We start from the raw sequence: 14,522 nt of genomic DNA, 5'->3' as shown, positions 1-14,522 counted from the left end.
GACTCATGCCCCGGCCAACCTATACATATACAGGGTTGCAGTCCTTGTTGCACATCATACCAACGATTTTCTTTATTACTACCACTACAATCGAAGACGTCGATCAATATCCTGTTGCATGTGTTTCTCCCCTTCCCCAAATTTGTTATGTATTATATAGTTGTCTTTAGACCGGATAGTAGAGTTGGTCACAATGTTTGTTTAGATATAGAAACCCCATATGAAACAGTGGCAGCCCAATGAGTGGGATGATGATTTTTTTATTAGAGTGCCCCTGTCATATGCGGGGGTGTTCTAAGCCACGAGATATAATGTTTGTGTTAATAAACTTGTAAATTTTATTGTGATTATTGTCATATCGAGTATCTATTTTAGGTATATTGTTTGTGTTAATATGCGTCTTAATTTGCCCAAATATATTTAATTTTTAACTCTTTCTAAATTATAATTCTCTTGCAGGGCTATGATAACACAACTGAGAATTTTGTCCAATTTGTGTTATTTTTGAGATTTAATTGAGAAGCGTATAGTATTGGATGAAAGACACATAAAAGCCCTTGAGACGACACCTTTTCACAACTTTCTCAAGATACCCACATCCTTGAGCAAGGAGCAAATAGCAATTGAATGCTTGATTCAAAATTTTAATTTCGGTAAATGTTCATTTATGATTGGGAATAAAAATTGTGTGTTTGGTATAGATGATATTCATCGAATTACTGATTTGCCAAAGGAGGGAATTCCGATAAAAATGAGTGGGACAGCGGCTAATACAATCTACACCCAATTTGTAAAGAATTATAAGACTCTCAAGGAGAAGAAGAGTAGTAGTTCTAAAGGCAAGAAGAAAGCCGATGAGGAAAAGAAGGCGGTGATTTGGAGGAAGCGCGATAGGATTGCCCAGATGATTGTAGATATGAATAATAAAGACCTTATAATATGTGTGAAACTTATTGTGACTTTTATTATCGGCTTCATATTATGTCCGCGGACATGTAAGACACATGTCACAAGACCTTGGCTTGTAGTAAGTATATCCGTGTTCTTTTATTAGTTGGTGGTTTTTATTATTATGTTACCCTACAATGTTTACATTGATGCATCTTTTATCAAGCATTTTTGGAAGGAAATCTTGAAATAGTGGCAAAGCGAATGAAGGAAAATGTTTCTCAACAGAAGTTCTTGGAGTGTGAAAGAATTCTGATCCCGATTGTCAGCTCCGGACATTGGCACATGGTAGAGTTAGTGAGAGAGGAGAAAAAAATTCTATTACTACTCCTCAATCAACTCCCCCATTTATACCGCAAATGCTGCGAAATTTAGAAATAAGTTTATGAGTTTCATAGAGAGTAATTGGACATTGGGGAAATTAGAGCATCATGTTCTTGTGTCAGTTGTCGCGCCACAACAAGGACCGTAAGTTTTTCATGCATTTCTAATGTAATTGTTCATTTTTGTTCTCAAAGTCATTTTCAATATCGTACTTTTTTCCCCCTAAATGCAGAACCTTAGATTCCGGGATCTTTATGATCTAATTCATTAACAGCATTGTCGAAAACCGATCGATAACCATTTCAGAAGGAGATTGTGCAAAGTACATAAGAATTCATTAACAGCATTGTCGAAAACCGATCGATAACCATTTCAGAAGGAGATTGTGCAAAGTACATAACAAAGTTTTGTGCAGCTCTCTTGTATGCGATCGATAACCATTTCAGAAGGAGATTGTGCAAAGTACATAACAAAGTTTTGTGCAGCTCTCTTGTATGCGATTCACCATTTTTGTAAATATTATTTTAATTTTCTCCTTGGTTGTTGTTGTATACGTAATATGTGGATGATATTATGTGGATGATATTTTGTGGAGAAGTGGAAGTAACAGGATGTTCATTGTAAATGTTGTTTATTTGATACACTCATTTGATATTATGTGGCTAATATTTGGTAACTCATTATTCTAGAGAAAAATTTGTACCAACTTATTCTAGTTTTGTAACTCATTATTGTTCTGGAGAAAAACCCACTTATTCAGGTTTTGTACCTCATTATTCTGGAAAATAGTCTTGTACCCATTTATTCAAGTTTTGTACCCACTTATAAGCGTTTTGTACCTGCTTATTCAAGTTTTGTACCCACTTATTCACGATTTGTACCTTATTGTTCTGGAAAAAAAATTATACCCACTTATTCAAGTTTTATACCCACTTATTCAAATTTTGTACTCACTTATGCACGCTTTGTACCTCATTGTTCTGAAAAAAAATTATACCAACTTATTCAAGTTTTGTACCCACTTATTCACATTTTGTACCTCATTGTTTCGGAAAAAAATTGTACCCATTTATTCAAGTTTTGTACCTACTTATTCAAGTTTTGTACCCACTTATGCACGTTTTGTACCTCATTGTTCTGGGGAAAAAATTGTACCTCATTATTCAAGTTTTGTACCCACTTATTCAGATTTTGTACCTCATTATTCAAGTTTTGTACCCATTTATGCACGTTTTGTACCCACTTATGCACGTTTTGTACCTCATTGTTCTGGAAAAAAAATTATACTCACTTATTCAAGTTTTGTACTCACTTATTAAAGCTTTGTACCTACTTATTCAGGTTTTGTACCTTGTTGCTCTGGAAAAAAAAGTTTTGTACCCACTTATTCAGGTTTTGTACCTCATTGTTCTGAAAAAAAGTTTTGTACCCACTTATTTAGGTTTTGTACCCACTTATGCACATTTGATACCAACTTATTCAAAATTTGTACCCACTTATTCAAGTTTTGTATATATCATCCATACACACACAACTTTAGTTCACATTATCATCCATACATGCATAACTTTAGTTCATATTATCACATTATTCCGAAAATACGTGATTAATCCATACAACCACATTATCATCCATACATATATAAACTTTAATTCAAATTATCAATATTCTTCCGAAACACATGCTTTGTTTTGGCCCTCCGTTAACTTTGTTTTGGCCCTCCATTAACTTTCTCGACCTCCACCTGCAACATTTTTCATCTACAAAAAAAATTGCAACTTTTGTCAAGACAAATGCATTGACATGAAAAAAATTAAATTAAGATTAAATATAATACCTTAGCTAAAGGACAACTCGTTATATAATATCATTTTCCCTTACAAAACCCACAAAATCTTTGTTTTTTATACTATTTTCTTGTGCTATCTCCATTCCGGACTTAATTCGAGTAGCTTGTGCTGGTCGTCCCTTCGTGGCAACAGGCTTATCTGGATCACGAATAGTGATTTGAGTTGCTTCCTCTATAGAGATGGGTACGGATGAAGTAGGCATCTTATTGCTAGCATTGCTCTCATTTTCATTGTCTTTATGTTCCTTCTCTTTCTTGTAATTCTCAACTTCTTCAAAAAATGAGTCTAAAAAGCACTAAACTTATCATGAAGTTTACTTGAAGTCAATGTATCTTCTAGTGCCTTGTTACATCTACTCCTAAGGGCCCAATGTCTAATGATAGAGAGTTGATATTCACTATTTGTAATGCAATTTCTAACAACTCCGCAACTAACATGTCTAGCTTTAATTGTCCATCGTTGCATAATATATCTTGATGGAATTTCTAATACTTGCTTCTTTACTAAAATGTGCAAGCTATGTTTGCATAATATACCTTCCATCCCAAATCTCGCACAAGAGCACTTAATTCTTTTTTCTTTGGATGCATCGAAAATAACATGATGCTTTACTATCTTCTTGCTTTCAGCCTCACTATCTATATTCCAAACGGCATAAGTAGCACTTGCGCCGTCCTTCGACAACCTTTCATGAAGCATGGAATAACTATCCTTGAGTTCTTTCTGAAAGATAGTAAACATATTCTTCGTATTGTTTTCCCTAAATTGTTTTTCAATGGGATATTTAATTATCAATGTAGGAATTAAGTTTGTGGATTTAAAATCTTGCTCAAGTTCAGCAGCTCGTCGAGCTCCGATAGCATTATCATATTGCTTAACAAACTCATGTAACTCGGTATTTGCATTCACAAAATGATCAAAAAAGCATTAATTCCCTCACTCTTCTGAGTAGATGTCATTCCTGCAGTAAAAGTATTTTTAAGATACACTGGAGCCCAATAATCTCGATGATTGTATAAATTTATTAACCAACTCCTTTTATCTGTACCATATTTGTCCCTCATTTCTTCCCAATTGCAAGTAAGTACCCATCCAAAAAACACTTCTCATCATCCCATCATTTTCTAACTCCAGTGCAAAGTAAAATTGAGGATCAGATACCTTTTTCTCTTGAAATTGACGAACTATGTTCACTCACTTATGGCCAACATTGTTTCTTCGTTTAATTCTAAGATGATATTGGCATTCTTGTTGAGTGAGAGAGCCTTGTTCATTGTCATGAGCAACGTCTAAAACCTAACAAATGGTAGAAGGCCGTAAACCTTGATTGTCAAGAGTATCTATCAACCTTCTTGTCGATTGAGATTGATGAAGTGTCCGATGTGAGTAGTGCTTTTTTAACCAATTTGGGGTGGTTAATGGATGACCATTATGATTAATGTTTAAATTTCGGACCACCCATTTTCCAGTGTTTCTATCAAGTCTAATAACCATCCTTGCATTGCATCCACATCTTATATCGGACTTTCAAATTACATTCCGACCATCTTTTGTTTTATCTTTTAAAAATTTAAAGGCTTCTTTGTCACTGTAGGCATCGAAAATTGCCTATAGGTCTCCACGAACGGCTCGGCGCTAGGAAAAGACGATGAACGTCGTTATCCAATTCACAGAAGCTTGATTGACGTCGACGAACGCCTAAAGTGGATCGACGAACTACGTGGAGTAACGGAGTTTCAGAATAATGAGGATATGAACTGATCGAGAGCCCCGCATCACTTACAAAGGGGGAAGCGCCGTATGTGTCCCGGTTTAATCCACAATGACCTAATCATCAGAGCTTATAGAACTCCTCGTCGGCTTTCCAACGCACTTTGAATCACTCAAATCCGAGTTCGAACGAAGAAATTACGGCGGAAACGGACAAGTGCATGAAAAAGAGCATCTCAGCCTGAGTTGAGACACCCCGAGGTGTCTCGACACAAGCGAGACACCCTAAGGTGTCTCGGCCTCGCTGAGACACCCAGGGGTGTCTCCAGGCCTAAAAATGGGCTTTTGAGCAGTTTCAACCACCCGAACTCCCCCCGAGCCTATAAATACAGCCTCAGGCCCTCATTTTTCTGGAGCTAGAATTTTGGAGAATTGGCGAAGCCCTGCCGGATTGAAGATTGATCGAGTTCTTCAATGCAAGAGAGAGAGATTCTTCAGATCTGCATCACCCGCATCCGTTCCTTAGGATTATCCCGTTGCGATAATCTTAAGAAGAGCAATTATCTCGCCGTTGCCGAGATAAGCGCTTCTGCTTCTAGATTCCTTCGCGAATCGACGGAGTTCTGGATCTGATCTGATTGTCAGGTAGTCCACGGATACCGACGTCCCCGTCACCGGCTAAAGACCCACGCAAGCAAGAAACGACGAACGGATCTTGCGTTATTTTCGAGAAAGTTGTAATCTTTCATTTTCTTTTGTTAAAATTCGAATTCTTTGTAAACGATTAATATTATAATGAATTCAGCAATAAAGGCAATTTTTACCGAAAACAAACTGGCGACCACAGTGGGAGCCAACAGCCTCGCTGCCGAGGCTGTCGTGACGCAACCGACATTCAAGATCCGGGTGAATGAAGTGATCGAATATGAGTTCGATCAACAAAAGTTTGAAGAGTACCTCTCTTCCTCCTCCCCCAGATCCGCCTCTCCAAGTAGGCACGGGAAGGTCTCCTCTTCCAGAAACACTCGCGGGGTTTCAGGCTTGAAGATCAAGGATCCCCTCGCGGCTGCTGCACCCATGCCCCGCGACGTCCCTGCGGCATCCAAAGAGGTCGAAGCTGTAGATCCAGACTCCTCCTCCGCCATGAAGATAACTAATGAAGGCGCTCCAATTTTGTCGAAGAGGGCACGCCAAAGACGGCGTCAACGCCTTGCGCGACAATTGGCCAAAGCTTCGGAGTCGATGGACGTGATCCGCTATAATGAGGATCTAAAATCAAGGCAGCGCCGAGAACAACAACGGCGAACCGCCAACCCCTCCTCTAAGGCGGAGACGCACGATTGGGTCCGCGTCAAGAAGACTCGCTCTACTCTCGAGGAGCAAATCAAGAAACGCCGTACATTGCTCGCGCATGCCCGAGTCCTTCTGCAGAAAGCAGAAGAGATGCAAAAAGAAGAGACGGTTAAGAAACCGCCCAGACACAAACAGGTGTGGGTACCAAAGGAAAAATCAGTACTTAAGTCAAAAGTGGACGAAGTTACTGTCCGGCCTTCTTCAAATCTAGATCCCGTTTCCCCTGTCCCCGCACCTCCGACGGAGCCGGGTAATAGCGTGGATCTCACAAAATCCAGAGTTCCTTTGAAAGGTCGCCTCGGTCCTTTACCAGAAGACCGAGGTAAAGCACCCGTGAAGGAGCGATTGGGACCATTGAAAGGTCCCCAAACAACAATCCAGACTGGGGGTCGTACCAATCCCCCTAAGAAAGATAATAAAGGGAAAGTCCCTGTTACCGACCGCATTGGATTGTGGGTTGAAGTTCAAGAGCCCGTTAGGTTTTCACGCTCACAAAAGCGTAAACCTGAACGAGTGACTTTTGGGGACGCCAATAAAGCGTCGTATCCCCAGAGGGAAACACATTTGTCCGATGATGATGTTGTACCTGGGAGGTCATGCCAATACCCTATGGGTTGCTCCAGTCATCAAACTGACGAGTTGTACTATAGGGCTGGGGGTACGAATAAGTCCCGAAAAAGAAACGTTCGAGACACGGATTCTCATTGTCCGTGTGCCAACATAATCAAAGCAGTGTTATCAGAATACTGTTGTTCTAAAGCCCCACGAAGAGTTTCTGTCTTTGAGAGAATCTCCACCAGAACGTCCGAGGCCAAACCAAGACACTTCCGTAGAAGGAAACCTGCTCTTCAAGAGGATGAATTTCCAGAGGTGTCCGTCAATATGATCGGGAGAGGGAAGTCAACGTGACACTTTAGTCCGGATCAGTTTGCCGCGGTGTCCCAGCGTATAACTCGATTGCGATCAGGGACCAATAGACGAAGGGATTACCAAAGAATGCAGAAGGGACTCCCTTCAGATGATGAAACTTCGGATGTTTGCTCGGATGCTTGCTCAGATGCTTGCTCAGATGCTTGCTCAGCGATGGCTTCCGATGATACCGCATCAAGTGCAGGACAACCCTATGAATCACTCATGATTAGCGCTGAGCAAGTGGCTAAGATCCTTGAGGATGCTTTAGCCAAGCAAAAGACAGTTTCAAATTTGAAATGGAAATGGCTATGCAGCAAATGAGGGAGATGCATGACTAACAAATCGCGGCATTGATAACTCATCAGGGAGAGTCTAGCCGTCGCAATAATCCGAACCAAGACGATAACGAGCGGGAAGTGGATGAGAATGTCAACATGAACACCCCTCCCGTCAACAACAATAATGGGAGTGGCCCCTCGGATGATAACAATACGAAGGAGGACCACGTTACTTCTCCCCAAAACCACTCGAAGACAGATACGAGTGAAGGTAAGAAAATGAGGGATTTGGAAAGAAAAATCAACGCGTTGATGAATGCTCAAGAAGTGAAGAGGTCCGGAATACCATGTCCATACCCAAGGGAGTGGGAATCAATTCTATACCCGGCGAAGTTCAATTTGATCAATTTCACGCCGTTTGATGGAAAGGGTTCCCCTACCCAGCACTTAATATATTTTAAGTCTCACTTAGGAATAATCTCCGGGAATGAACCTCTAATGGTGCGGTCATTCGTCGGTACTCTTCGAGGAGCGGCCTTCGATTGGTATCGTCGTCTTAAGCCGGGGAGTATCAACAGTTGGGATGACATGGAGGATATATTTTTGACAAACTTCTTCGACGACGACACTGAGATTTTAATTGGTACATTATTTGACGAGAAACAGAAAAATGGTGAGACGGTTGAAAACTTCGTGAAGAGATTCCGGAACAAAACGATGAACTGCAGGGATCCGGTCAATGAAGACTTCATCCTCGAGACTTGTCACAATAATCTTTCGTTGGACATCCTCGAAGCTATGGGAATGGCACCACCAAAGACTTGGAAAGATTTGAAAGTGCGAGGAGAACGAGCCGAAAGATTCCTTAAAAGGAAGAAGACTGAAAGGGGTCAAGCGGCAAATAATACTCCACAACAGAACTTTGTTCCTAAAGGTAAAGGAAAGGCACAAGCGAATGCGATGGACGCGAACCAAACATTCGAAGTACAAGCGCAACCGCAACAGCAACAGAAAGTGCCTCAACAATCAAGGTGGCAACAACAGCCTCAGAAACAGAAGGCTTCGGAACCAAAATTCCCGAAGGTCTACTCATTCAAAGAGGATGAAGTCCCCGGTATCTTCAAATACCTCATAGAGAATAACAAGATTAAGCTGCCTCCGATCCAAGATCAGGAAGATGCTAAAAGAATTAATGACCCGAAGTACTGCGCATTTTATAGAGCGGTGCATCATCCTACCAAGGCGTGTTATGCTCTCAAGGATAAGATCCAAGCTTTAATCGATGTCGGGGTCATCACTATGAAGCAACCTAAGGAGAAGAAGGTGGGCGCGAATGCAGTGTCGATCAGTTTTGGATCCATTCCTTTGAACTGGTTTCAGCCTGAGCCAGTAATAAATGCGGCAGTAAAGACAGTCACTACAACAAAATACAACATTGCCGACGAAACAAAAACGTCGGCAAAAGTTTAAAAAACGTCGGGAAAAATCTTTCCTGACGCAAAATGCAACGTCGCTAACGTGTCGCCAAAAGTGCGTCAAGGAAAGTATTTGGCGACGCAAATACACTGCGTCGCCAAAAGTACACTTTTGGCGACGCGTCATGCGTCGGGAAAAGTATATCTTTTAGCGACGCATAATATTTTGCGTCGGCAAAAGTGTACTTTTGGCGACGCATACAGCGTCGGCAAAAGCTATGCGTCGGCAAAAGTATAGCTTTTAGCGACGCAAAATTGTTCGTCGCTAAAAACTATACTTTTGGCGACGCAAGTTAGCGTCGGGCAAAGTTTAGCTTTTAGCGACGCAGAATAAAGCGTCGCTAAAAACTATACCTTTGGTGACGTAAGATAGCGTCGCTAAAAGATATTATTTTTGACGACGCAATCTAGCGTCGGCAAATGTATTTTTTTTTAGTCGGTAAAAAGTATATTTTTATTGACACTAATTTGCATCGCTAGAAGTAATATATTTTCTGTCAAGTACACTAAACCTGAACATCCACAACAAATTTGCTCCAATTCACATCAACAAAGAAACCAAACATCAAATTATACTCCAAACAAGTTGCATATTAACAGCTAAAATAATATCGGTGCTTATTTTCACAATCATTAAAATGAAACAAATAATAACATTAGTAAATAAATTTAAACACAATTCTATTAAACAAATAACAAGTGTTTGACACATGTTTTATTAACAAATCCAACAATCATGATTAAGTAGACTTGAACAATAAAGACTACAGAGAACCCATGTCTTATCAACGTTGCAAGCCTTTCCTTCGTCACGTCTCTGGCTTCTTCTTCCCACCTTCACCATCCATCTCCAACTTTTGTTGTGTAGCTGCAATGGAAAGAAATGTACTCAGTAAGGTAAATAAAAAGTTAAAATCAAACACAAAAAAGAGTATCATAACGTGAAAAATACCCTACAAAAAATTTAATATAAAGTTTGAAAAAATTACAGACATGAAGTTTTAGTACACATGTATGCATACATTATCAGAATCAGCGTCTAAGATGATATCCTTAATGTTCCCTCCATCATACAAGCCCTTCTCCTTAAGCACCTGCTCGAGCTCTTCAATCGTGATTAAACTGTATATATACATACATACACAACATATTCGAACAAATTCTAAACCATTAAAGTAGAAAAAACCAATAATTACAGAAAAATTATCGTCACATACCCACTATTATCCTTGTCGAAATACTGAAACGCTGTATACAAATGTTCTTCTCTATCCATTCTATTCATGTGCATCGTCGCGGTGATGAACTCTTCGTAGTCTATCGTTCCATTTCCATCTGCGTCGGCCTGTAATAAATTCAAACACACAAAAGCTTTTAGCCTAGAGTTGTATATATATACCTGTGAATTTTTATGCATACTATTGCAATGCTTACAGCTTCCATTAGTTGTTTAACTTCCATTTCTGACAGTTTTGTTCCTTGCTTTGTGAGACCTTGTTTTAGTTCTTCGAGTGTTATAGTTCCACTGTTATCGGTGTCCATGCCCTTGAACATCTCTTTTAGTCCTCTTATTTCTTCTTCTGATAAACATCCAGCTATTACCTGCACAATTGCGAAATTAGTTTACAGATTTTTTTCCAGCTCGAAGTCAGATCAGCCCGTAATGTTTTACCTCGGAAACCTAATATTTTCAACTCATGAAGCCCTTGTAGTTATCGTTCTTAAGTCTATTCGAGTCCTCATGATGGTTTTCCACTCTAAACATGGACAAAAAACACTATTCTGTTGAGGGTAAAATGTGAATGTTTCTCGCGGCAAACCGCCATAAGGACTCAGTAGACTGGAAACAACAACTCCAAGAGCTTAATGCGTTAAAAATATTAGGTTATGGGCTTCTTAGAAATGTTGGCTGAACATTAGGGGCTGATCTTACTTCGAGGTCGATTATTGTAAATTTATATGCATTGAAGTTTGTTTGTAGTAAATGTGGCCTACTCTTAATGCAGCTTTCTTGAATTTGTTCATCGCCCTGAACTGCTTCAGTCTGCCAAGTACAACATTATCAAGAGGTGTATCTGGTGCTTCTCCATAATGTATGCAATCTTACCTATGTTCATTGAGGCCGTGTATAATCACCAGAATAGCCCTGCAAAACCAAAAGGAAAAACAAAACAAATGTTGGTTGATACTTTTGTCCAGCATCTAAGAAAAAATCAGCAAAAAAAAAGTACCTAAGAAGTAAGAACTTACAGAAGTACTACAAAAACATTTTATTAGCTAAAGAAATGATTCAGACTTCCGCCTAGTGGATCATACAAAACCATATAAGAATGGATCCTCTCCAACAAATACATTATAAACTCCTGCCTCTGCCTCCTTTCGACCTGAAGTTTTCAAATCAAAAATGAGAAATTATAAGAGAAATCACCTAGTGCATTTGAGACATTTTGATCCAGATAAAGAGAATGGAGGGGAAGCACATTAGAGTGTAAGGAGGAGCAAACCACAGGAAGGAGAAAAAAGGGGAACATGGAGTAAGCTGCGACCAAGCACAAGGCGATCTCTTAGTGTAAACCAATGTCTCAACTAACCTATCAATTGATCATAGATAAAGAACATCATGATGATGTCTTTTCTTTACATGCATCAATTCTGCCTATTATCATAAAGGAAATTGTCTTCGTATCATTCATAAGCCAAAAGCATAGAATATTTTTCTGTCCGCAGGTAAATTGCAACTATAACCAACCGCACCAAGTGCGATACTACAAGCTTACACCACAAAATTGCATCCATGAAGCGCCAAAAGTACACTGATCAAGAAATCTAGTAATCAGATTGCATGTAAAAACAATTCAGTTAATCTTGACCTAGAAATACAGAACAAACTAAGCCCATCATCAAGTTCTACAATTAACCATTAAAAAAAATCCAGAGAAATCACGAATAAACTATCTCAAGGGCAGATAATACTCACAGTGTTGCCAAACGTTGCCAGCCAAATCCTCGGTCTTCTTCGCTGCTTCCCCCATCTTCCCCCACCTCCCGAGCGCATCTTTTACTGCCCCAACAGGATCCAATCACAGTTTCAACACTCAATCAAACGTAAACCCCTAAATTAAAAACCAATCACAAAAAATATCCTAACAGGCCGATTCAATCAAAGATCTGAAATTAAAGAGATCGCAAAGGGGCTCACTCTTCGAGGAGGATGAAGCGGCGGCGGGAGAGGGAGTGACGTATGGGTTGGACTCCGGCGGCATGGTGGTCGCCTGGTAATCACCAGCGGTTGCGGATCTCGCCGCCGTGTCCGTCGCCGGAGGGGGAGGAGCCACGTCAGCGGGGTCGAGCTTAGGGTAGGGAGCGTAGTCCGCAGAGTGAGAGTGCTGGTCGCCGCTGGGCTCGGTTTTGGCCTGGACAATTTTAACGGGTTGATCAGCGACAGCGGCGGAGGGTTCCAGTCTTCTCTTCGAGCGGCGGCGGCCGCCGGTTTCTTGGCGGAGGCGAGAGAGATCTCGGCGATTGAGAAGAGGAGGAGGATTGCTAGGGCAGCGAAATGAAAAAGTTTTGCCTCAGCGGAAAATGAAAAAATAGGGGGGAGGAAATGAAAAGTAGGCGGGCAAATGAAAAAAAAAGAGGAGGGAGGGGGGTTGTGTTTGGCGACGCATATGAATAGTAAAGCGTCGGTAAAAGTATAGCTTTTGGCGACGCAATAGTTTTGCGTCGCTAAAAGCTATATTTTTGCCGACGCAATATAGCGTCGGCAAAAGTGTTTACTTTTAGTGACGTAAAATTATTCATCGCTAAAAGCTACATTTTTGCTAACGCTAACGTGCGTCGCCAAATGTATACTTTTTTGCGACGAATATTTTTACGTCGCTAAAAGCTATACTTTTGCCGACGAAAATGAAAAAACGTCGGGAAATCCATACACTTTTACCGACGCTATGTTAAAACGTCGCAAATAATATACACTTTTAGCGACGCTAATTATAAACGTGGGGAAAAATATATGTTTTGCCGACGCTAACTAAAATCGTCGGGAAAAACATAGTTTTTGGCGACGTATTTTACCATGTGTCGGGAATAAGCGTCGGGAAAAGTGCAATTTGTTGTAGTGAGTGAACGACGATCCTCACAAGCAACGCCAGAAAGGACTTGTACCACACACAGCTCCAAATGGCGAGATTCTTTGGGTTCACCCCGATCTAATTGGACATGAACAATGGACCAGATCCTCTTCTAAGAAAAAGTCAAAAGGAAAAGGTAAGTCTTGTTGTGGAGCCGCAGCCATTCCAGAAGCTCTTCTAAGAAAAAGTCAAAAGGAAAAGGTAAGTCTTGTTGTGGAGCCGCAGCCATTCCAGAAGGAGATGACGAAAGTATTCCTACTTTCCCATTATTCGAAGATGAGCAGGAGGCCTTTACTACCAGGAGCGGGAATGAGTACCACTTCAAATATCCGGATGCCTCCGAGCAGTTAGCTGAACAGGGGGTGACCAAAGCTATTCCCTCTAAGACATTGGCGGAAATGGGGGTGATCGCGATTCCCCCTGCACCCGTAGTTGCGGAGAAAGCCCAACAAAAGCAAAAAGGGAAAGAGCCTCTACACCAGGAAGTCCAAAACCCGAAGCAGTCTCGGTTCAATCTACCGATTGAGAGAGACAAACCGGGAACTTCAAGCTCTCTACCTCGTTTCGATATTATGGCGCAACTAGCTAATATACCGGTTAGAATAACGCTGTATGAATTGTTGCGTCTTTCAAAGGACACAAGGGAAGCGTTACAAGAGGTCTTGTCCAATTCTGAAGTTTTCCTGACTCGGATCAAGCCATCTCCTGAAGAACCAGAGCCGTCGGTTCAACACTGCAATCTCGCGGCACACCATTTTCCCTGCATTTCTTTTACCAAAGAAGACATGTAGACGAGGAACTCAAAGCATGACCGACCCTTGTACTTCACCGGACATATTGGCTCCAGCGTTGTCAACCGGATCCAAGTCGACCCGGGTTCCGCTGTCAGCATCATGCCACTCCGATTGATGTATAATCTCGGAATACCGGCTAGTAAGCTAGCTTCCACGGGCACTACGATCTACGAATTCAACACCAGTGGGTCTAGACCATTGGGAAAGATTCGAGTAAAATGCCAGATCGGGGATTTGAAGTCAGAAGTCACCTGCTATGTGATTGACGCGGAAACATCCTATAACTTACTGTTGGGTCGACCCTGGATCCACGGTAATCTTATAGTCCCGTCAACTCTTCATCAGTGCCTCAAATATGTGGACACTAATAATAAAGTCAAGACGGTGGTCGCGGATAAGCAACCGTTTAAGGGGTTGGAAAACTATTTCACCGATTCCCTTCTATACGGTGCCGAATCCGATACTGAACCATCGACCTAAGGAACGGACAGCAGAGATGAAGCTGATACCGAAGCTGGGTTTGATTATGATGGTGTTTTTGTACTTAATGACATTGTACCCATTGTAATCAATCTTGACGATGAAGAATCATCAAAAAGTAGTTGTAACTGGCAACTTGCCGAAGATATTGCAATAAATGATGATTTAGAGTACTCGTTGTGTCTTGATAACATCACTAAGGAGCTGGAATTTTGGAGAATTGGCGAAGCCCTGCCGGATTGAAGATTGATCGAGTTCTTCAACGCAA

The 14,522-nt window shown here is 40.9% G+C and overlaps 1 protein-coding gene across 4 annotated transcripts; it reads right to left on the bottom strand.

Annotated features, from left to right (window-relative positions):
* Positions 9,484-12,303, bottom strand: LOC109836521 (calcium-dependent protein kinase 14-like). Of its 4 annotated transcripts, XM_020404432.1 has the most exons (9): positions 12,050-12,303; positions 11,828-11,911; positions 11,101-11,234; positions 10,958-10,996; positions 10,846-10,894; positions 10,285-10,452; positions 10,068-10,195; positions 9,873-9,972; positions 9,484-9,718 (listed from the first exon to the last, which is right to left on the bottom strand). In XM_020404432.1, the coding sequence occupies exons 5-9, from the start codon at positions 10,873-10,875 to the stop codon at positions 9,569-9,571; spliced, it is 576 nt and encodes a 191-aa protein (XP_020260021.1). In that variant the 5' UTR covers positions 10,876-10,894; positions 10,958-10,996; positions 11,101-11,234; positions 11,828-11,911; positions 12,050-12,303; the 3' UTR covers positions 9,484-9,568. The 4 variants fall into 4 exon arrangements, with proteins under 4 accessions (XP_020260021.1, XP_020260020.1, XP_020260018.1 ...); XM_020404431.1 differs by having other exon boundaries at positions 10,846-10,996; positions 11,828-11,963; XM_020404429.1 differs by having other exon boundaries at positions 10,846-10,996.

This window comes from Asparagus officinalis, chromosome 4 (genome assembly GCF_001876935.1).
Source record: "Asparagus officinalis chromosome 4, Aspof.V1, whole genome shotgun sequence".
NCBI lineage: Eukaryota > Viridiplantae > Streptophyta > Magnoliopsida > Asparagales > Asparagaceae > Asparagus > Asparagus officinalis.
Note: the sequence above shows the minus strand (reverse complement) of the source record. Positions and strands in the feature narration are given on the sequence as shown.